This window comes from Plecotus auritus (assembly GCF_963455305.1).
Source record: "Plecotus auritus genome assembly, chromosome: 6".
NCBI classification, from domain to species: Eukaryota; Metazoa; Chordata; class Mammalia; order Chiroptera; family Vespertilionidae; genus Plecotus; species Plecotus auritus.
Window position 1 is genome coordinate 3,300,093 of NC_137773.1, and position 23,202 is coordinate 3,323,294.

A 23,202-nucleotide genomic window follows, 5' to 3' on the forward strand; every position below is an offset into this window, starting at 1 on the left:
GGAATCTGGTTGGCATTTCCCGTGTGTGTGGTATTTATTTATTTATTGATAAACCATTTTGTCTGGTTTAGCGATTGACCAAAATAGGTTCAGTTCTCTTTGACAATGGGTCTTTTCTTTTCCTTTTTAAAAAATATATTTTTAAGATCAACCAAAGGACTTGTATGCATGCATTATAAGTCTAACCAATAGACACAGACACCAGGGGGGTGAGGGCATGAGTGTGTGTGGGGGTGGGGGTGTAACGGGGGAATAAGGACGTATATGTAATACCTTAATCAATAAAGAAAAAAATATTTTTTATTAATTTCAGAGAGGAAGGAAGAGGGAGAGATTGAGCCCGAAACTTGGGCATATGCCCTTGACTGGAATCGAACCCAGGACTCTTCAGTCCGCAGGCAGACGCACTATCCACTGAGCTAAACCAGCTAGGGCTGACACGGTCTTGTAGATGCTATTGATTTAAAAACAAAAACAAGTGACAAACAGTCCCTGTGTGTCTGCAAAAAGTAAACATTTGGGATAGAATCTGTGCAGACAGCAATTCCTATAGCGGTACCCGAGTCTGGGCGAGATTCATCGAGGGTAGTCAGATCTCCAGGACACCGAAGAGGGGCGCCAGGGGGCAGGGGGGGCTCCCGCTGGTGTGGGGGTGCCCTGCCCCTCCGCCCGAGGACCAGCCTCCCAGGACGCCTGCACAGGGGGTCATCCTAGAGAGGGACCCCTCTGTTCTGCCCTCAGGAAGGGGCGGAGTCCGCGACAGGCCCCGCCCCCAAAGAGGCGACCGGGAGGCAGGGGCGGGACTTCCGCTCACGAGAGGACACTTCCGGGTTCGTTGGCGATCGCTGCGGGGGCTGTGTGTGCAGGAGCTGGGCCGGTGGGCGGGCTGGGCTGCGGCCCGCGCTGGGCCCGCGATGCTGGGGAGCAGCCCCGAAGCACCGGAGCGCGAGGCTGAGGCGGACGGGGCGGGGGCTGTTCCTGCACCGCCTGCCATCGACTTCCCGAAGGAAGGCTCGGACCCCAAGTATGATGGTGAGGGACCCGGAATGCCGCGGCGGCCCTTCCCTTGCCCCGTCCACTTTCTTTCTCGGGTGCAGCGAGGTTCGCCCCTGGACCTGGGCCCATTCTGTTGGATCCGGGGTCCAGGGGTGCAGTGCGGCGGTGGGGGCGGCGGGCGGGCCGTTCGCGTAAGGTAAACATTTATGGAAACGAGTGGCTGCGACCCGCTTGCTCGTTTGTTCACATTTCTGTTCTTATTTCCTGTGCGGACTCAGGGTCCCCCGGGCCTTTCCAGCTCCCGAGCCCCGTGGCTTTGCCAGGCGGCGAGCGGGAGCTTTGTCAGCCACTAGGATGGGACTTTGCAGACCCTGCGCGCTGAACCGTTGGGGCCGAGTTTTGATTTATTGCTTCTGTTGCCTTGCTTCACCGATAGGGTAGCTGAAGACTTGTCATAGTGAGGCAGTATGCAAAGCCTCCTCTTCTGTTAAAAAAAAAATGCCCAGGTTTTATGAGGCTTTGGATTACTGGGACATATGGTATGTTACATGAAGTGAGAGGTGCTTAAAACAGTGACTCTAGCCAGTCCGAAGTAGCCAGTATTTTAATGACAGTGCAGTAGGCTCTTCAGTTGCAACTAGTTGTTTTGGCAACTTATTTTACTTTAAAATTTATACTTATTGATTGTTTTGAGGAGATGGGGGGAGGGGAGAGAGAAACATCCATTTGTTGTTCCACCCATTTATGCATTCATTGAGTGATTCTTGTATGAGCCCTGATCCGGATGGAACCCACAACCTTGGCATAATAGCACAAATTAAGTTGTGCTGTTAAGAATGAATCATTGCCTGGAGTGGCTCAGTGGTTGAGCATTGACCTATGAACCAGGAGGTCACAGTTGGATTCCCGGTCAGGGCACATGCCCTGGTTGCAGGCTCTATCCCCAGTGTGGGGAGTGCAGGAGGCAGGTCGTCAGTGAAATTCTCTCATCAATGATGTTTCTGTCTCTCTCTCCCTCACCCTTCCTCTCTGAAATCAATAAGGATATATCTTATTTTATTTTTTTTTATAAATACATTTTTATTGATTTCAGAGAGGAAGGGAGAAGGAGAGAGAGAGAGAGAGAAACATCAATGATGAGAGAGAATCACTGACCGGCTGCCTTCTGCACACCCCCAACTGGGAATTGAACCCACAACCCGTGCATGTGCCCTTGACCGGAATTGAACCTGGAACCCTTCAGTCCGCAGTCTGATGTTCTATCCACAGAGCCAAACCAGCTAGGGCAGCGGTCGGCAAACTGCGGCTCGCGAGCCGCGGTTTGCCTCTCTGTTGGCTAATGAGTTTCCTGAGCACTGAGCTAGAGCAAAGATATATTTTAAAAAGGAAGAATGACTACATTGATTCAGGGAGGTTTTTACTGTGCAGTGGTTTGAATAGGATGATTATAGAGAATACACATTCAGTTGAAGCATGAACAACTCTTAACATGTTAAAATCAATTTAAAGGTGCAAGCCAAGTTGAAAAGGTCCTAATTTCTTAAATTCTTCGATTTTCATCCTTAATTCCAGCTATAATTCTTGATCCCAGAGGGCTACAAAGCAGACAGTAACAGAGGACAGCTGTAAGATAACTATTTGGCAGTGGGCAAACGGATTTTTTCCGCATTTAAGGTGGTATTTGGAGCAGCTCCCTAGTAAATACAGTTACGTCATAGAAAAAGTCCCAGCTGTAAACATGAAAGTCTGCCTTTTCTGGAACGTTGTGATAAGGTTTCCTGCAAACTGAAGATTATTCTTGAAGGGTGTGATCTTAGATTAGCTTCTAAAAATTCCCTTCTCCTAGGTTACTCATTCTGCTGTTGTGTTTACATAGGGCCTTTCTTCCAAAGAAGCCCAGCAGGTCCGGACATAATTTACCTTTTTATGTGGAAAGTAAGGCCTGTGAAAAATGTAGTTTTGTCTGTAGTAGACGTAAAAACAGAATGGTTGAATGGTTTCTCAAAGGTCTTCTGTCTGATGTGAGGTCACTCTGCCAGTTAATGGTAGAGTCTGAAAATTCAAAACCTAGGTGTCTCTATAAACCTGTGCTCTGCAGGAGTTTATTGTGGAGGGTTCTCCTAGAGCCAGCATCGGCCTCTGATCCAAGTTACTGTCTCTGGTCCCCCCCTCGTCCCCCCTCCGTCATATTAGAAGAAGGGCCAACAGTAAGTCCAATGTCCGACTCATTAATTTTTCTTCTTTCACCAGAAATGGGTTTCCTAAAATTGTACCTCAAATTAATCCTTCAGGTTTCTCCCTCGGTTCTTGAATGTCTCCCATTTGGAACAATTCGGTTCTCAACCAAATTGTTCACAGAAAAAAATGTCTCCCCTTGGCTGGTATTGCTCACTGGTTAGAGCATTAGCCTGTGCACCAGAGGATCTTGGCTTTGATTCCCGATCAAGGGCGCGTATCTGGGTTGCAGGTTCAATACCCAACCGGGTTGGGACTCATGCCGGAGGCAACCAATCTCTCTCTCTCTCTCTCTCTCTCTCTCTCTCTCTCTTTCCTCTTCCCTCTCTTCCATTCTCTCTAGAAACCAATGGGAAAAATATCCTCACTCCTCGGGTGAGGATCAAAACAAATATTTTAAAAAAAATGTCTCCGTTGTTGACCAAAACTTCAATTTTTGACCTGACAGTCCTTTCATGCTGATACATCAGCTTGACAAAAATCAGCTCTCAGGTAACAAACAAAGGAGAGAATGCTTTTGTTGTTGGAGAATCAACGGATTAGCACAATTTTAGAACATAAAGAGGCCATCAAGAGTGCTAATGTTGCTAAGGGTGTGAAAGAAGCAATGGTCACAGGCAATTGAAGAGGTAGAAAAACTTGTTGATTTGGATAAACAAAAAGCAGTGAGCGGGTGGAGGCCTTGATAGTGAAAGAGCATAGATGGAGCCTGCTGGTCTCCTGAAAGGCACCCCCGGATCGGAGCGGGTGCTGAAAGTGATTCCTTTAAGGCTGGAAGGGGGTAGTTCGATAAATTTAAGAAAAGAAGTGCTTGTTTATAGATTAAACAGTACATTGAACAGGTACTGTATACAAAAAAAGTTAAAACGGAATCATTTTGGGGTCTGGAACGGATTAATTCAATTTCCATTTTTTTTTCTTTTTTTTATATATTTTATTGATTTTTTACAGAGAGGAAGGGAGAGGGATAGAAAGTCAGAAACATCGATGAGAGAGAAACATCGATCAGCTGCCTCCTGCACACTCCCTACTGGGGATGTGTCTGCAACCAAGGTACATGCCCTTGACCGGAATCGAACCTGGGACCCTTCAGTCCGCAGGCCGACGCTCTATCCACTGAGCCAAACCGGTTAGGGCTCAATTTCCATTTTTTAAAAAATATATTTTATTGATTTTTTTTTTTTTTTTTTACAGAGAGAAAGGGAGAGGGATAGAGAGTTAGAAACATCAATCAGCTGCCTCCTGCACACTCCCTACTGGAGATGTGCCCGCAACCAAGGTACATGCCCTTGACCGGAATGGAACCTGGGACCCTTCAGTCCACATGCCAGTGCTCTATCCACTGAGCCAAACCGGTCAGGGCAATTTCCATTCTTTCTAGTGGGAAAAAATGACTTGGTTTTCGAACAGATCACCTCTCGAACAGCCTTCCGGAACTAATTGCGTTCGAGAACCAAGGTTCCACTGTGCTGAGAATTCAGTGTCTCCTCTTTCCTCTAACAAGCCCTCCTACCAATTTCCGCTCTCATTCACACCCGCTTCCTCCCATTCCTGGCGTTTTAAGTCCTGGCAGGTCCCTTTCTCTCTGGCTATTTCTGCGGCCTCTTCTTTCCTCCATGTTCCTGTCCGGTAACCTCCTGTACCAGCTCATCCTCACTTCGTGTTGACGGTGCAAGCCTCCTTCCAGCTCCCTGTCCCTGTTCCCAGGGCAGGTTCCTCAGCCGGGTTTTGTTCATTGTGTTTTGGGCCTGTTCCGTGACGTATTCAATAAACAGTGAGAACTTACGACCTTCAGTCCAAGTGCAAACTCATCTCTCTGGTTGGTCTTGGGCGGCGGAAAGAGGACGATGGGCTTGGGAGTTAGTCCATCTGCCCGCTTACAAAGTTCTTACCTTCTCCATGACATCAGTGTCCTCATCGGAGAATGGGTTGGTAACCGTTACCTTAACTGTCCTGTGGGGGTCCAGTGAGGTTGTACTATAAGACACCTGTCCATACGTAGCATATGCTCAAGTGTCAAGTTTTCGTCCTCCTTCCCTCTCTCCTCTGCCAAACCAGTGTCTTCTGCCTGGGCCTCCGCTGTCCTGGTGACAGGAGGCATTCCCGCTTGTTTGCTTGAATAGCCACTCATTCGTTTCTTCATTTCTACCTTTGTGTACATCCTTACTGCCAAAACTTTCTCCCTCCCCCCATGGCTTCTTTTTTTTTTTTTTTAAATATATTTTATTGATATTTTACAGAGAGGAAGGGAGAGGGATAGAAAGTTAGAAACATCGATGAGAGAGAAACATCGATCAGCTGCCTCCTGCACACCCCCCACTGGGGATGTGCCCACAACCAAGGTACATGCCCTTGACCGGAATCGAACCCGGGACCCTTGAGTCCGCAGGCCGACGCTCTATCCACTGAGCCAAACCGGTTTCGGCCCCCCATGGCTTCTTTCTGCTAGGCCTCCAACTTCCAGAATTCAACTCAAAACTCAATTCCAAAATGTCTGTCTTGATGAACCCCACTCAGCTTAACTACTGTGTTCTTTTTAAAGCCTAGTTTTATTTTTTTTTTAAATATGTGTTTGTTGATTTTAGAGAGAGGAAGGGAGAGGGATAGAGATAGAAATATCAATGAGAAACATAATTGATCGGCTGCCTCCTGCACGCCCCCTACTGGGGATCAAGCCTTCAACCTGGGCATGTGCCCTGACCGGGAATTGAACCGGTGACCTCTTGGTTTATGGGTGTTGATGCTCAACCACTGAGCCACACCAGCTGGGCGGTGGTGGGGTTTTTTCCCTTAAAGTTACATAGTTTGTTTCTTCAATTAGAATGTGTTATTTTGTCATTCCGAGATGTGTTTACCATTTATTACAATTTTTCCTTTTTTAATTTTTAGAGTCTGATGTTCCAGCAGAACTCCAGGTGTTAAAGGGACCGCAGCAGCAGCAGCCGACCTTCCCTTTTGCAGTTGCCAACCAGCTATTGCTTGTTTCGCTGCTGGAACATTTGAGCCACGTGCATGAACCAAACCCACTTCGTTCAAGACAGGTGTTTAAATGTTAGTAAGAATAAACTCATCTTGCTAAATAACACTTGTAAAAGTACTATTGTATTTAATGCTGTGGGTCTGAGGAGCAGCGGGTATATAAAAATTGGAAATAAGTATTAATAGCTTATATTTTTAAAAATACATTTTTACTGATTTCAGAGAGGGAAAAGGAGAGAGAGATAGAAACATCAATGATGAGAGAGAATCATTGATCAGTTGCCTCCTGCACACCCCTTACTGGGGATGGAGCCCGCAACCCGGGCATGTGCCCTGACCTAGAATTGAACTGTGACCTCCTGGCTCATAGGTCCATGATCAACCACTGAGCCATACTGGCTGGGCAATATAGTTTATATTTCTTAAAGTCCATTTTATATTTTGCTTTGGGTAATTCATTGTGAATATAACTAGAGGCCCGATGCGTGAAATTCGTGCAAGGGGCTCGGCCCTCGCAGCCCCGGCTTCATCCGGAAGGTCATCCGGATGGTCGTTCTGCCATCCGGTCTAATTAGCATATTAGCTCTTTATTATATAGGATTACTAGGTACTCTGAAAGATTAATAACCATAAATTGTGTATATTTAAATAAATAAAAGATAGGTTTTTTTGTATCTATAACATGATAATCCATATAATGTGTGAAGCTCTCTTATGGTTTCGTCGGTGAACAGGTAAATGAAAATCACGGATAATCATTTTGAACCAGGTCTTGACCAGAGCACTGGAACAGCAGGATTTTGTGCTGTTGAATAAGAAACTGTTTTTCTCTACACACTAAACACTTTTAACACCAGTCGTGTGGTGTTTCTTTTCCTGCACCACCCAGCTCTCTGTGTGGGTTAAGATATTCCATAATAGAAATAATAATTAATATTCACTTTTGTTGTTCATTCTAATCATTTATTTCCACTTCTGCCTTTATTCTTATCTCAGTGCCTGTTTGCAAAATGAAATATGTTTGAAAATCAGAGGACTACTGTGTTTACATTTTTCTTGCCTTTTTAAAAGATGGAGCTTAGTATTTTACTGACCAACCAGGAGTGGTAAACAAATGACTGACGGTTCAGTGTCAGAGAAGTCGGTATAGATGTGCTCCTGACCAGTGAGTGTACCGATTGCTTCACTTTTTTTTTTTTTTAATATTTTTTATTGATTTCAGAGAGGAAGGGGGGAGAGAGAGAGAGAGATAGAAACATCAATGATGAGAGAGAATTATTGATGGGCTGCCTCCTGCACACCCCTCACTGGGGACGGAGCCCGCAACCCAGGCATGTGCCCTTGACTGGAATCGAACCTGGGACCCTTCAGTCCGCAGGCCGACGCTCTATCCACTGAGCCAAACCCGCTAGGGCCGATTGCTTCACTTTGACAGAATCAACCCCCAAGTTGTAATGCGTGTGTGAACGGAACTTTTTTCTCATAGAGGCTGTTACCACTCCTTATGCCCTATGTACTCTTCAGAAGTGCCATTTTAGCCCAGCCGGATGTGGCTCAGTGGTTGAGCGTTGACCTAGACCTGTGAACTAGAAGGTCACGGTTCGATTCCTAGGCAGGACACATGCCTGGGTTGTGGGCTCAATCCCCAGCAGGGGGTGTGCAGGAAACAGCCGATGGATGATTCTCTCTCATCATTGATGTTTCTATCTCTCCCTGTCCCTTCCTCTCTGAAAAAAATAAATAAAATTGCATTTTATTGATGGCCTTCCTAATAGTTTTCTGCATTCTTTTTCTAGTACTTTGTCAGACCTTTATCAAAATGGGGCTGCTGTCTTCTTTCACCTGCAGTGATGAGTTTAGCTCATTGAGACTACATCACAACAGAGCCATCACTCATTTAATGAGGTCAGCGAGAGAGAGCGTTCGTCAGGTAAGCATCAGAATGTGTACTTGGTATGTGACAAAATGTTTTGATTTCCAGAGGACTGTATTTTAAAGCGTTATGAGATCCTGGTTATAAAGAGGTTTATAAAATTTTTAATTTGTTTATGTAACAACTATTTATGAATGGCTGCTGGGTGTTAGGCTCTCTGGTACGTGGTGGGGTTCAAGCAGCAAGCAAAATAGACAGAATCGCGGCCTCAGGGAGCTTCTGTTGTAAAGAGCGGGTAGTAAGCAGCGGAAAAATGAAAACGTGTGAAGATAAATGGGTTAGATGGTGATAAGTGTTAAGGAGAAACATAAAGCAGGGAAGGGACTTAGAAATTGTGTGAACGTTACAGAGGGTGGCCAGGGAGGGCCTCACTGAGACTCGTGTAAGTCAGGAGCTGAGGCTGAGAGGAGGAGCCTCGAGGAAAAGCACTCCAGTGGAGGCACAACAGTTCCCCAGTGAGCAGTGGGCCAGGTGTAGGGGGAGCTGGAAAGGCAGCCATGTGGCTGGAGTGAGCAGGGGAGCGTGGTGGGGACAAGAGGGCAGTAAGAGGGACGATGGAGTTGGACGATAGAGTCCGATTTTGAGACCATTTTAATGTCTTTGGTGTTCACTCCGAGTGAAACAGGCAGCATTGTGGGATTTTGAGTAGAAGAATGACATCATCTGACTTACGATTTAATGGGATCAACCAGCTTCTGTGTTGAGAATAGACTGAGGGGGGCCAAGGGCAAAAGCAGGGGTACTGGTGCAGTCATACAGGCAAGAAGAGAAGGTGGTGGCTTGGAATGGGTGGTAGCCGTGGAGATGTGAGAAGGTGTCAGTTTCTGCATATATTTTGAAGGTAAAAATCACCATTTGCTTTTGGTGCTCCTTGGTACATTCTCAGCTTTGTCAGTGGGTAGCAAGGGTGTAGCTTTTTTAGTAGTGATCTTCCGGTTAAGGGAGATATATTTTCAATTGTAAATTTTTAGGTAATGTTGAAAAAGCCATTGAGTCTTATCTATACTAATAATAGAGGAATATGCAAATTATCTGGGATTCCGTCACAGTAATGACCCAACAGCAGGCTGTGTGGGGCAACCAGCCGGCAGGGGGGTTAGTGAGGGACGACCAAACGACTGAACAGCAGGCTGCGTGGGGTGACCAGGCTGGCAGGGGGGGACAGTTGGGGGCGACCAGGCTGGCAGGGGGGGGACAGTTGGGGGGCGACCAGGCCGGCTAGGGGTGATCAGGCTGGCAGGGGGGGCATTTAGGAGTGATCAGGCAGGCAGGCAGGTGAGCAGTTAGGAGCCAGAGGTCCCAGATTGTGAGAGGGATGTTCGACTGCCATTTTAGGCCCGATCCCCAGGATTGGGCCTAAACTGGCAGTCGGACATCCCCTGAGGGGTCCCAGATTGGAGAAGGGTGCAGGCTGGGTTGAGGGGAGCCCCCCTCCCCCCGTGCACGAATTTTGTGCACCATGCCTCTAGTTTTTTAATATTGTGTAAGCGTTTGAGACTATTAATATGACATTGAATTTTGATAGATTCCTTATTCCATAAAATTTTCAAAATATTTTTTTTATTTTAGGATCCTTGTGAGGGTAGTTCTCATATTCCGAAGATCAGGTCTGTATCAAATGCTTTTGTGATTATTTAAATATTAACTATCTAGTCAGGATTAAGAACTAATCCTGGATTAATCAGAAATGAGTTTTGAGTTTTAAAATACTATAGTTAGTATTGTTAATGCAAATTAAAAACTTTATTTTTGGCAATTAATTACTGCTCCAAGATTTGCTTTAATTCTCATTTCCCTCCTTTAAATAATAATAAAATTTTGTTTTTGTTTTTTTGCTTTAAAATTTTTTTTCTTCATTTTTGATCCCCTGCTCTCCTCATTCACTGTGGATTCCATAAGCCCCAACCTTAATGCAGGGGACTGATATCTGGTCTCTGTCAGGGAAAACCATTGAATTTTGCCTGTATTTAGGAAATGTTAATATAAAATCTGTAACTTGTCTGGAAATTTAAGTGACTTTATTACTGAACTCCACTAATCTTTTGCTTGTTAGTCATTAAGTACTTATTACTGGTAAAATACTTAAAATTAGATTAATGATCCTCTCACTATCATATCAACCTGTCAATTTGCTTAGCAACTCTTTTCTTTATAGAGAATGAAGAATTTCATTAAAAAAATATTTTTATTGATATCAGAGAGGAAAGGAGAGGGAGAAGGAGGTAGAAACATCAATGATGAGAGAGAATCATCAGTCGTCTGTCTCCTGCATGCTCCACACTGGGGATCGAGCCCCGGGCAATGTGCCCTGACCAGGGATCAAATCGTGACCTCTTGGTTCATAGGTTGACATTCAGCCATTTAGCCATACTGGCCGCTCTGAAAATTTTCATTTTAGCTCCTCCTTTCCAAATCACCACAATTTAGTGCTGAAGGAAGTTAGAAGGTTAGTAGTAAAACAGGGAACATGAACTGCCTAGAACATTCTGATGTGCTCATGCTCTAATACTGGCTGTTTTAACTTTCAGATCCAGGGAAGTAGCCTTTGAAGCACAGACTTCACGTTACTTAAATGAATTTGAAGAGGTTTCCATCTTGGGAAAAGGTGGCTATGGAAGAGTGTACAAGGTTGTTTTCCACTTGTCTTTTTTTTTAAATATATTTTATTGATTTTTTACAGAGAGGAAGGAAGAGTGATAGATAGTCAGAAACATCGATGAGAGAGAAACATCGATCAGCTGCCTCTTGCACACCCCCTACTGGGGATGTGCCTGCAACCAAGTTACATGCCCTTGACCGGAATCGAACCTGGAACCTTTCAGTCCGCAGGCTGACGCTCTATCCACTGAGCCGAACCGGTTTTGGCCACTTGTCTTTTTTGACCTACTGCTTTAAATAAATGTATTTTGAGAAGTTGTTTTCAATATTGAAAGCACGCAAAGGAAAATTCCTAGGAATTGTGTACATTTACTTTTCACCGAGATTTGTCATTTATGGGCAAGTGGGCAGGTTCTCTTTTTCCGAACCACATCGGTGGGCTGGTGATTCCGGAAACTGAGTTTTTGTCCTGTCGTTCCCTTTCCTATAAAACGTATTACTGCAAAGAACTGTGCTGCTGCTTTTTGGGCTCACAGAGCCCTTTGGCCAGTGCTGCCAGTCTTCCGACCGGGGGCTCCTGGGAGTCGGCCTCTCATTGCATTTGAAAGCCTGTTGTCTAGCTGAGCACAGCTGACTTCCTGACCATGGCAAAGAGCTCAGGTGTCTTTACCTTAGTTTTATCTCTTCGGCCTGTTTGGATGGTCTGAGTTCAGGTTAAAGAACTTTCTTTATTCGGTTGAAATTTAATGGCACAATATACTTTGTCTTTTTCTCTGCTTTTTAGGTCAGGAATAAATTAGATGGTCAGTATTATGCGATTAAGAAAATCCTGATTAAAGGTGCAACTAAGACAGATTGCATGAAGGTAAGATTTAAAAAATGTGTTTATTTTGAATAATTGAGCCTTTGTTTTTTGGAAAGAGTTATGTGTATGTGAGTGATAGAGAGAAAGTATGTATTGGGCAATACTAGGTGGTATGGCTTGCCAGTTTACTAAGAATGGGTTACAGTAACATAAACATCAGAACTAAATTTATTTGACTTAGTTTTTTACAGGCATTTCATGTTGGCCACATTTCAGGAAATTAATTTTTAAATTAAATTATTCATATACAATACAAGTTGCTATTAAAAAAAAAACACATGCGCTCAGTCCAGGTCCCAGTCTTCTCCCTGACATGCTGTGTGATACTGGGCAAATTACCTAGTCCTCCAAGTCACGTGTATCTTCTGCCCTTGACAACAGGTTTTATTTACCTTGTGAACTGGACTTCCTTATAGGAGAATGAGTGTAAATGAAGTACGCAAAGCATAAAGTGCCATGTATATGTAAGTTTAGTGGCTGTAACAATTGCTTTGGTCTCTCCTAAAGATATTCCCATTATTTTAACATCAATTAGATTGCTTGTACAGAGGGCTTTTCCTGTTTGCTCTGGAACAAGTGGCAGTATTTGATACCATGAGCATTTAACAAATTGCCAGTGAAAACTTGGTCTAATGATGCTTCTCCTTTAGGTTCTCCGGGAAGTGAAGGTGCTGGCGGGTCTTCAGCACCCTAACATTGTGGGCTATCACACTGCCTGGATTGAGCATGTTCACGTGGCCCAAACACAAGGTAAGCAGTTTCAAATTAGATAGCGTTGAAGGTCGGCAAAGCTCATTCTTTTATGTTTTTTACATTTTAGAAAACATTAAAAGGCATGAAAAGAAGATTTTGTGAAAAGTATATGAAACTCCTCATTTCAGTGTCAATCAATACAGTTTATTAGAACACAGGTTCACATATAGGTATTGTCCGCGGCTGCTTTTGCCTACAATAGCGGAGTTGAGTAGCTGCAGCAGAGTCTCGGGGCCCGAGAAACCTGACCTGTTCATTAGCAGGTCCTGCACAGAGAGTTTGCTGACCCCTCGTGTAGAGGAACAGCTGTTCTATAGTTTCTGATATGTGCCAGTCGTTTGCATAAGCTTGTATAGTACTTTTCCAGAAGATCATGACATTTTTATTTTATTTTTTTGTTAATTCTCACCCGAGGATATTTTTTCCATTGATTTTTAGAGAGTGGAAGGGATGGGGAGGGACAGAGAGAGAGAAAAACATCGATGTGAGTGAGACACATTGATTGGTTGCCTTCTACACAAGCCCCAACCGGGGGCTGGGGATCAAACCTGCAACCTCGGTACGTGCCCTTGACCGGAATTGAACCCGGGACCCTTCAGTCCGTGAGCCGATGCTCTATCCACTGAGTGAGACTGGCCAGTCATGACGTTTTTATTTTTTTATTTTTATTTTCATTTTTATTTTAAAAAATATATATATTTTATTGATTTTTTTTAAAAAAATATATATTTTATTAAGTTTTTACAGAGAGGAAGGGAGAGGGATAGAGAGTCAGAAACATCGATGAGAGAGAAACTTCGATCAGCTGCCCCCTGCACACTCCCTACTGGGTATGTGCCCGCAACCAAGGTACATGCCCTTGACCGGAATCGAACCTGGGACCCTTGAGTCCGCAGGCCGACACTCTATCCACTGAGCCAAACTGGTTAGGGTTATTTTATTGATTTTTTACAGAGAGGAAGGGAGAGGGATAGAGAGTCAGAAACATCGATGAGAGAGAAACATCGATCAGCTGCCTCCTGCACACCTCCCAATGGGGATGTGCCTGCAACCAAGGTACATGCCCTTGACCGGAATTGAACCCGGGACCCTTAAGTCCGCAGGCCGACGCTCTATCCACTGAGCCAAACCGGTTAGGGCTCATGACGTTTTTAGATAGGTGGTTTCATTTGGCATTATTTGTATATTTTAGCTCTGCCTTTGACTATGAATTAGGAAACGGGGCTGCTTGAAGATTTGTTTTGTGTTTATTCAGCAGATAGGATTTCTGCTCAGTTGCCATCGCTGAAAGTGATCTCTGCCCAGGACGACAGGTATGTGCACTGTGCAGCCTTCACAGGTCAGCCAGCCTGTCACCGCATCGGGTGGCCTTTGTCTTTTGCTGTTAGGAGTTCAGGAGTGTTTTAGACTTCGTTTTTGCTTATTTTCATTATGAAATGTTAAATTATTTCCTCCCCTTAGATATTTCCTGTCAGTATTTTAAATAAATGTAGTTGCTGGGTAGATTTGATGGCTTCCCCCCCCTCCCCCCAGGGCTTTACCAGTAAGAATTACATAGACCCGAAGGAACAGTCGAGTTACTCTTGATCTTTTTTCCACATTGATTATGGATTCTTTTTATTGTTTTTTCCCCTCCAGAGATCAGTATGATGTTAAAACGGATGAAAGTAACAGCTCATCCATTATCTTCGCTGAGTTCACCTCAGAAAAAGAAAAACTCTTAGGGGAGTCTGGCATTGAAAATCAGAATAACCAATTGGTGAACTATACCCCCAACCTAGTCACAGGAGATGCCGGGGGATTTGGATTATCCATTGAGCTCCAAGAAAATGGCTTGGCTGAGTTGTCTTCCAGATCGATGGCTGAGAATCAGCTGCCACTTAGGCTTAATTCAGACCTAGAGGGGAATTTCACATCCACTGAGGAATCGTCTGAAGAAAACTTAAACATGGTGGGACAGACAGAGGTAGATTTCATGTTCACTCATAACACTCGTACAATGGACTGCAGTTCGATATGGCCGCCCCTCTTCCTCAGCTGACTTCCCACCTGTGGCTCCTCCCTCTCTGCTCTAGCCATTCTGTCCTGTGTTCAGTCTCTTCTTCTGTCCACGTTCTCCATGTATTTGAACTTCGCACCTTCCCTTAGTTAATTTGCCCTTTTCTGGGTCATTCCTTCCTCTAGCCAGGGGTCCTCAAACTACGGCCCACGGGCCACATGCGGCCCGCCGAGGACATGTATCCGGCCCGCCGGGTGCCGCTGCCTGTCCTGCTTAGCAGCCGACGCCTCCCGGGCCCGCAGTGCGCATAGGAATTTGCTCATAGTTTTTTTTTAAACTATAGTCCGGCCCTCCAACTGTCTGAGGGACAGTGAACTGGCCCCCTGTTTAAAAGTTTGAGGACCCCTGGGGGACAGTATCATATGTGTACCCTGGAGTGGGAAGCATGGTGCACGGTCTGTTTGCGGTGAATGTTAACACTGGGTTATAATACATCTTCATGCAGACAGATTTTCTACGTTTGGACATGGCTTTAAGGAGTCCGAGTAGGATTGCCAGGCCAGGTTTCAGGCGACGCTTGTGGAGGGTTACACTGAGGCGCCGGTGAGACTCCAGCGTCCTCGCTCCAGGGTCAAGTATTAGTGTTAAAAAGCCTGAAGATGGACAGGGTCTGCGCATAACTGGTCATATTAGATTACACAACTGTGTGTACACACAGAATTAACGCATTGTCCGGGAACAATTGGTGTGTGCAAGTGACTTTTTATGAAACATGAAACTTTGAACATAAACCTGAATGCAAAGGAGTTGGGTTTGAGGAAATTTTATTCAGAAGAACTTTATTTCTCTGTATAAATTGGGAAAATGTTCCTGATGCCTCAATCAGTGGGCTACAGTGAGCTAAGTTTTCGCTTACTGTTTCCTTGGACAGGCTGGTAGTTATGTGCAATGGGAAGCTAACCCAACTATGTGTATACTGCGGATGTACAGAGTAGCAGATGGCATGTAGCCACCCTTTTGTACTTGACTAGAGGGGCCCAGGGCAGGAAATTCAAGCAGGGTAGGGCTGCCGCTGTCGCCAAGGCCTGCCTTCCCCAGCTGCCAGCCGCTGGCTGGCCGGGGCCTTCCTTCGTCCCGTGCCGCCCCCTGGTGGTCAGCGCACGTCATAGCAAGTGGTTGAACTCCCAGTCTTTTGAACTCCTGAGGGGACAATTTGCATATTAGCCTTTTATTACATAGGACAGGATTTTAGCTTTCAAAACTGTTCATGTAGTGAGCAACCAAACAGTTTCAGTGCCGCAGTGTCACATTTGAGAGCTTCTCCCTTTTGACACCTGCCTAACTCCAGCAGGCCTACCCCTGCCCACTTGGAATACGACACACAGTTTTTTGTTTTTTTTTTTAAAAATATATTTTACTCATTTTTTACAGAGAGGAAGGGAGAGGGGTAGAGAGTTAGAAACATCGATGAGAGAGAAACATCTATCAGCTGTCTCTTGCACACCCCCTACTGGGGATGTGCCTGCAACCAAGGTACATGCCCTTGACCGGAATCAAACCTGGGACTCTTCAGTCCGCAGGCTGACGCTCTATCCACTGAGCCAAACCGGTCAGGGCACGACACACAGTTTTAAGTATTGCTTTCCTTCTCCATCTCCTTCACTAGACTTTGGGCATCTTGGGCAGGCATGTGTGTCACCTTTATCCTGATCACTCAGGCCAGTGCTTGGCCCAGAGTAGGCAAGTGGGTGTTTGTTGACTAAATGAATAACGTAAGTGGTTCAGAGATGGGACCAGTGTTGTGTCGCCCCCTAGATGCAATACCACCTGATGCTGCACATCCAGATGCAGCTGTGTGAGCTCTCCCTGTGGGACTGGATCGTGGAGAGGAACAGGCGGAGCCGGGAGTGTGTGGATGAGTCTGCCTGTAAGTACCACGTGGCTCTGCAGGTGCGGGGCTGGGGGTAAAGACAGGAGGACCCGCCGCCTCCTGCTGCCAGGTCTTTAGATGGAAAAAAATCTCTGTTTTAAACCAAAAAAACAATTACGCTTATTTCAACATTTTTCAAAAACAAATAGTAATTGGAAGTTAATTTCCTCTGATAGATACATAGTTTGTTGATATTTAAGTAGTAAACTGATTTAGGGTGGAAGGATCTTTAGGAAACTGATTTAGGGTGGAAAGATCTTTAAATTTTTTTAAGGAAAAATTTAAATACTTGTTTTTATTTTTTAACCTGAAAATGTGGTATTCTTACAAAAAGAAACAGTAAAAGGAACCATTATAGGAAGGCATGTGGTCAAAAGTTTGTCTCACTCAAGCTCCAGATCTCCCTCCCTCTCCTGCAGCTGTATATTCCCTAGAAATGCTATCAAGTTAATATATATGTGTGTATATATGTCCTCACCTAAGGATATGTTTTTATTGATTGTAGAGAGAGGAAGGGAGAGGGAGAGAAGGAAGGTGGATATGAGAGAGAAACATCTATCGGTTGCCTCCTATACACACCCTGACTGGGGATTGAACCTGCAACCAGGGTATATGCCCTGACCGGCAGTCGAACCCTCGACCTTTTGGTGTATGGGATGACCAGCCAACTGAGCCATATCAGCCAGGGAGTCAGGTTAATATATATATTTTTAAAATATATTTTCATTGATTTCAGAGAGGAAGGGAGAATGGGAGAGAGAGAGAAACATCAGTGATGGGAGAGTATCATTGATCGGCTGTTTCTTGCACGCTCTCTGATGGGGATCAAGCCCGCAACCCAGGCATGTGCCCTGACCTGGAATTGAACCTGTGACCTCCTGGTGCATGGGTCTATGCGTAACCATTGAGCAACACTGGCTGGTCTAGCAGGCTAATTTTTAAGTTGATAATTTTGTATGGCCCTTGAATGATGTTATAAATATCCACATGGCCCTTGGCAGAAAAACGTTTCCTCACTCCTGTTTAGTGGAACCATTGCTGTTACCCACACACAGGTCCCTAAACTGTATGATAGGTAGCAGAAAGGAGGGTGTGGAGTAGGTGTGAGCTGTTGATAACAAAGCAGGCTCATTCGGGGTGGAGAAAGGGGCCTACAGTGTTCTTGTTCTTTTTTTTTTTTTTTTTAAGAATATATATGTGTGTGTGTGTGTATTTTATTGATTTTTTACAGAGAGAAGGGAGAGGGATAGAGAGCTAGAAACATCAATGAGAGAGAAACATCGATCAGCTGCCTCCTGTACACCCCCTATTGGGGATGTGCCCACAACCAAGGTACATGCCCTTGACCGGAATCGAACCCGGGACCCTTCAGTCCACAGGCCGACAGGCCGATGCCCTATCCACTGGGCCAAACCGGTTTCGGCTCGATGGCATCTTTACTAGCTGAGGAGCCTTCTAGGTTTGAACCATTCTTTGGAGCGTTGACTTTGTTGAAAATCTGAAGGTTGTGTAGGTGTCAGATGTTAATGTATTTAGACAATATTTAGATATTAATGAGTAAAAAAAATTAGAGAAATAAAACTTTCTTTTTTTTTTAACTTCAGGTCCTTACGTTATGGCCAGTGTTGCAACAAAAATTTTTCAAGAATTGGTGGAAGGTGTATTTTACATCCATAGCATGGGGGTTGTGCACAGAGACCTGAAGGTAAGTGGCAAAGATGAAATCATTAAAACTTCTTATCTGGGCTGACTTGGTGCTGATTCATTGAATTAAGGGGACTACGTACCCTAGTTCATTTATTCATTTATCTAGAAGGGTGCCATTACTTTCATGTAAATCATCCTTTTTTTAGGTCCAGAACATAAAAACTTGATTGAATTTAAAAGCAGTAAACTTTGGGCATTTGAATGTTCTCACTGTTTTTCCTGAGTACTGCTGTAATGGATGATGCTAAGTGTATTTAATGCTGACAAAAATATTCATCTATTAATTCAGTCTTAGAGGTAAAATCTGTTTTTATGATTATCTGTCTTAAAGGAAATTTAACATAGGAAATTTCATTCTGCTGTTTTCAAAATCTATAGTTACTATTCCAACATTTATCCACAAAACACTATCAAGAAAGACAGAAAACATTTTTACTTCTTTGGCTGAGAGTTTTAAAATAAGTTGCTTACCTTTTAGGCAAAATTTAAAACATGGAAAATGCATTTAAAAGAATATCTAGAAACAAAAAGGTAATAGGCAAATCATTTTATTTTTTGAAGACGTTTAAGAACCAGTAGTTTGTATGTTTGGGATGGAGGCGGCAAATGGGTTATTTTCTGGGTACCTGTCTAGCCAGAAACCATGACTGGCGTTCTGAAACCCTGTGGCACCGTGACACTGTGAGGTCTTATTTCAAGAGGCAAGCCAGGTCGTAATACCCGTAGACAGCACTCCAGATTTTCTCCGGGAGAAGGCGCTTTACCTGCTGTTTGTATCTCTCCCCGTAAATATTCCTGATGTTTCTCTTACAGATATCCTCTAGGGAGAAGGGTTTTTGAGACAGCTTAATTAGGGATTCCCTTAAGAGATGGAATTCTGATAGCATGAGCCCTGCAGGCAGAATTCCTTGGTTATTGGTCAGTCTCAAGGGGTAAGAGCGGTAGAGCAACTTGGCAAGAAGCGCGGTGTCCCGTATGTTGGAACTGCGCTGGAGGTACATGTGTATGGGAGATTCCCCGTTCTTCGTGAGGATGTTAATGTTGGCTTCGCATTCAAGCAAGAGGTCGATGACCGTCTCTCTGCCTGCAAAGCATGCCTCGTGGAGAGCTGTTTGGCCCTTGTGGTCCTGGACGTTGACTTCGGCTCCGTGCAGCAGCAGCAGACGGATGCAGCTCAGCCCTGCCGCCAGCACCCGGCCCGCTTTGCTGGACGCGGCGCACACCGCCAGCTTCAGGGCCGTGTTCCCCGTGAAAGGGACCGCGTAGTTGACGTTGGCTCCACAGGCGATGAGCGTTTCCATCATCTCCTTATTCAGTATATCTGCAGCCATGTGCAGGGGAGTCATGCTGGATTCATTAATGGCATTCACCTGCGCACCGTTTTGGGCTAAAATGGAGAGGACCGGGTAGGTCCCGTACCTTATCGCCAGGTGGAGGGCGGAATGCTTGTGACTGTTGTTCACCCGAGCGTTCACTTGAGCTCCATGCTCGCACAGGATGCGGAGACACGTCACAGCGTTATTCTGAATGTCCGCCAGGAGCCTTTGGATTCTGTTCCCCGGCTTTGTCTGGACGGTGGAGGTGATGGGCCAGTGCAGTAGCATCAGGTGGAGCGTGGTGAGGCCTCGTGTGTCCCTGGAATAGGTAGTGAGCGCTGGTTACACTGAATACACAGTGGAAATGGCTCTACGTGGGGAATTAGCGCTAAAGAAGGTGACATTTATAAGTAATCCCCGCCCTTACTTAGTTACAAAAAAGGGTTTGTAAATCTGCGTTGCTGTTTAATTTTTCGGGGTATCACAGCGCTTTGGGGGATGGGTGGTATGCATCAGTGCACGGGGGCCCCAGCCTCCTCCGGCAGCTTGTTTTCACTTTGTTACTCGTGCACGGGCTGGGGCCTCTCCAGGGCTGTGTCTCCGTTTTGTTGGTACCGCAGCTCCTCGCAGTGCGGAGCTGAGCTCTGTGGACTTGCGTGTGATCGGCTCTGCATCTGCCCCTGTGCCTGACGCTCCCTGTGTGTGTAGGTGGGTTAGATCAGTGGTCGCCAACCTTTGGACCTCACGGATCACCAGTGGTCCACGCACCACCGGTTGCCGACCGCTGGATTAGGTGACAGGGTTGAATCTGGAGACCCACAGCCGCTCTGTGCTTAGGGAGGCCCATCCGTCTTCGTTCCCTGCTTCCACCCGGGCGGATGCATGTTTTTACAACCTGGCCCTCATCTACTTTTTCCCTGAAATCTCTCAGGATTGCCTCCAAAATCCCTTTGTTTTGGCAGAGAGAGGGGAAGGATTGTGAGGAACACGATTGCCAAGCGCCTAGTACTCGGGATGCTTTCAGTGGGCTGGCTGACTGGTGCTCTTGCATTTCTCCCCACTTTTTCAGCGTATCTCCTCTAATTAGTAAAGAAATCGGTTTGTTCAAAACCTGATACTTTCTAGTCCACAACTCCTGCGGAGTGGAGGAGCCCAGACGTGACTGGGAAAGCTAACGTCCAGATCACGTGTCTCCTCGTTTAGAAATGGCCACCTGCTGAGTTACTCACCTGACTTCCGGGTCAGCACCGTGTTCTAACAAACAGTGCAGACTCTGTGCCTTGCGGTGCTCGGCGGCCAGGTGGATGGGGATGATGGCCTGCGTCTGCTTCAGGGGGAACAGTCCAAGTCCATTGCAAGTGTCCTGCGTGGTTAGAAGGACATGCTGTTAGCTTGCCATTCCAAAGCAAACCAGCGGTTTATGTATCTCGGTGCAGTACGTCCCTGATATGTCACTGACATTTCCCTTTTCTCTGGCCTGTTGGCACTGACCCACAGCTAATGAGTTTGATGGATATTATAAAATCTGTGTGTTACAGAAGGGCACGCTTACCAAGGCAACAAAATAACCCGGTCAGAGCTTTGAAAGTTGATTGTGGTGAGGCGCTCGAAGTGTAAAATCAATGGCAATTGCTATTAAGCCGCTTCGCCCTTAAACTAAGCTGCAGGGTGATGGACAAGTAGGTTTTGTGTTTTTTAAGGTTTTGCCATAGTATCAGTAGTCAAACCTACCCTTCCAGGGCTTCAGAGATAAGCAGCAAATGTTCTGTGTGTGATTAGCAGAGATGTTTATGCTGCTCTTAAAAACACGTATGTGAGTAGTGGCTTTACAGCGTGGCTGCAAGATAAGAGGGCGGGGTGAAGGAGGGTCACTTTTCCCAAAGGAAATCAATGATAATGGTAATCATTATTGTATAAACGTTTAGAAAATGAAAAGTTATATGTAAAAGGGGAAAATAATTCCGTCACACGGACCCAGCCACCACTGGTATGTTTGAGAGGCGACGTTACTGTCCCTCCAGCCGAAAGAGCGCCTGTCTACTCTTTTTTCTTTTCTTTTCTTTTCTTTTTTTTAAATATATTTTATTGATATTTCACAGAGAGGAAGGGAGAGGGATAGAGAGCCAGAAACATCGATGAGAGAGAAACATCGATCAGCTGCCTCCTGCACACCTCCCGCTGGGGATGTGCCCGCAACCAAGGTACATGCCCTTGACCGGAATCGAACCCAGGACCCTTGAGTCCGCAGGCCAACGCTCTATCCACTGAGCCAAACCGGTTTCGGCTCTTTTCTTTTTTTTATTTTAAATATATTTTATTGATATTTTACAGAGAGGAAGGGAGAGGGAGAGAGAGTTAGAAACATCGATGAGAGAGAAACATCGATCAGCTGCCTCCTGCACACCTCCCACTGGGGATGTGCCCGCAACCAAGGTACGTGCCCTTGACCGGAATCGAACCCGGGACCCTTCAGTCCGCAGGCCAAGAGCGCTCGTCTTTTCCCTCCTCAGTGTGATAACTGGGAGGGCGGTGTCGGCTGCGGGCGCACACTGTCCGGCCGCGGGCCTGGTGGGGACAGCCAGGAGGTCTCATGAGTTCGCAAGAACTTGGTGGTGGTCCTTCCAAGCATCATGGGTCTTTTCTCTGGAAGGGACGGGCGGGGAAGAGGTACCTGCGTCAGAAGTAAGCCGCAGCTGGTGGAGCTGGCCAGGACCGTCAGGGGCTGGTTGACGGGGTGGCTGCGCAGGAGGGCCTGGATGGCAGCGCAGTCTTCCGTCATGATGGCTTCGTAGAGCCTGGCGTGGAGCGCCTCCCGTGGGCCCTCCTCCGGGGACTTGGCCCCGTCAGCGACCAGCTCCCTGCTGCCTCTCTTGACTATGTTTCCCATGAGAAACACCTAGGAGTGACTTCAGAGGTCAGGGGAGCTTGTTACGGAATGGGTCAGTTCCCGCGCACTTATGATTCCTGCCGTTCAGTTCTAGAACTGCTCTAGAATTGTTGGGAACCGTTTCCGTGAACACGGCTCATTTTGGTATCAGAGCCAAACTTTTTCATTCTTTGTTCCTATCTCACATGGTGTCAAATACAAGCACAGGTTTTAGGACTTTCTACTTGATCACAAAAACGTACCCAAATTATCATCTTACATGGAAGATGCTATTTTCTCTTTCCATTTAGCTAGAGAGAAAACAAACTAACAACGCTAAAACACAATTATACATTAAAATAAAAATTAGAATGACTACATTTAAAATAAGAAAACCCAACTTTTAACCTGAATGTTTAGATTTTAGTGGAATTCTCCCCGCCCCCAATACAGGTGCAGTGTTTCACTGGCATAGGGTTAGTTCCACTGGGGGATGTTTCGGGTCTGTGGTGGTTGCTTACATAGAGCCAAGTGTGTACCTTTACAGTGTGACTTAGTCGGCCCCAATCCTGGCTAACAGAATTATCTGGGAGCTTAAAACATTTTCTTAAAGTTTTTTTTTCTTTAAGAAAAACTGTAGTGTTGGACTTGTTGGAGAGGACAGTCGTTTTTATTTTTATTTTTAAAAATATTTTTAATTGATTTTTAGAGAAGAAAGAAGAGAGACAAGAAACATCGATGAGAGAGAAACATCGATTGGCTGCCTCCTGCACGCCCCTACTGGGGATCAAGCCTGCAGCCTGGGCATGTGCCCTGACTGGGAATCGAACCGATGACCCCTTGGTTCCTGGGTCGCTCCTCAACTGCTGAGCAACACCAGCTGGGTGTGATTTTTTTAAAAAGCTCCCCGGGGACTCTGATGTGTGGCTGAGTTTGAGAACCACTGCTCTGATTTTTAACTTTTGAGGGGCTACTTGCTCCTGAGCTGAAAATTCTCTAACATCCAGACATTTTTACTGTTTGTT

The 23,202-nt window shown here is 45.6% G+C and overlaps 2 protein-coding genes across 3 annotated transcripts in view; one reads left to right on the plus strand and one right to left on the minus strand.

Moving 5' to 3' along the window:
- The first annotated feature begins 819 nt into the window (after positions 1 to 819).
- EIF2AK1 (eukaryotic translation initiation factor 2 alpha kinase 1) overlaps positions 820 to 23,202 on the plus strand; it is a 28,449-nt gene continuing 6,066 nt past the window's right edge. The window contains exons 1-11 of one of the 2 annotated variants that reach the window (XM_080671635.1): positions 820 to 1,032; positions 6,121 to 6,282; positions 8,007 to 8,140; positions 9,713 to 9,750; positions 10,672 to 10,771; positions 11,526 to 11,606; positions 12,257 to 12,356; positions 13,615 to 13,672; positions 13,998 to 14,325; positions 16,174 to 16,285; positions 17,893 to 17,993. In XM_080671635.1, coding sequence (XP_080527761.1) covers positions 915 to 1,032; positions 6,121 to 6,282; positions 8,007 to 8,140; positions 9,713 to 9,750; positions 10,672 to 10,771; positions 11,526 to 11,606; positions 12,257 to 12,356; positions 13,615 to 13,672; positions 13,998 to 14,325; positions 16,174 to 16,285; positions 17,893 to 17,993 — 1,332 coding nt within the window. In that variant the 5' untranslated portion in view covers positions 820 to 914. The remainder of the gene's footprint in view (positions 1,033 to 6,120; positions 6,283 to 8,006; positions 8,141 to 9,712; positions 9,751 to 10,671; positions 10,772 to 11,525; positions 11,607 to 12,256; positions 12,357 to 13,614; positions 13,673 to 13,997; positions 14,326 to 16,173; positions 16,286 to 17,892; positions 17,994 to 23,202) is intronic. The other variant, XM_080671636.1, reaches the window with a different exon arrangement.
- On the minus strand, positions 18,592 to 22,279 carry ANKRD61 (ankyrin repeat domain 61). The gene is made up of 3 exons (XM_080671639.1): positions 21,983 to 22,279; positions 20,541 to 20,638; positions 18,592 to 19,630 (listed from the first exon to the last, which is right to left on the minus strand). The coding sequence occupies exons 1-3, from the start codon at positions 22,196 to 22,198 to the stop codon at positions 18,685 to 18,687; spliced, it is 1,260 nt and encodes a 419-aa protein (XP_080527765.1). The 5' UTR covers positions 22,199 to 22,279; the 3' UTR covers positions 18,592 to 18,684.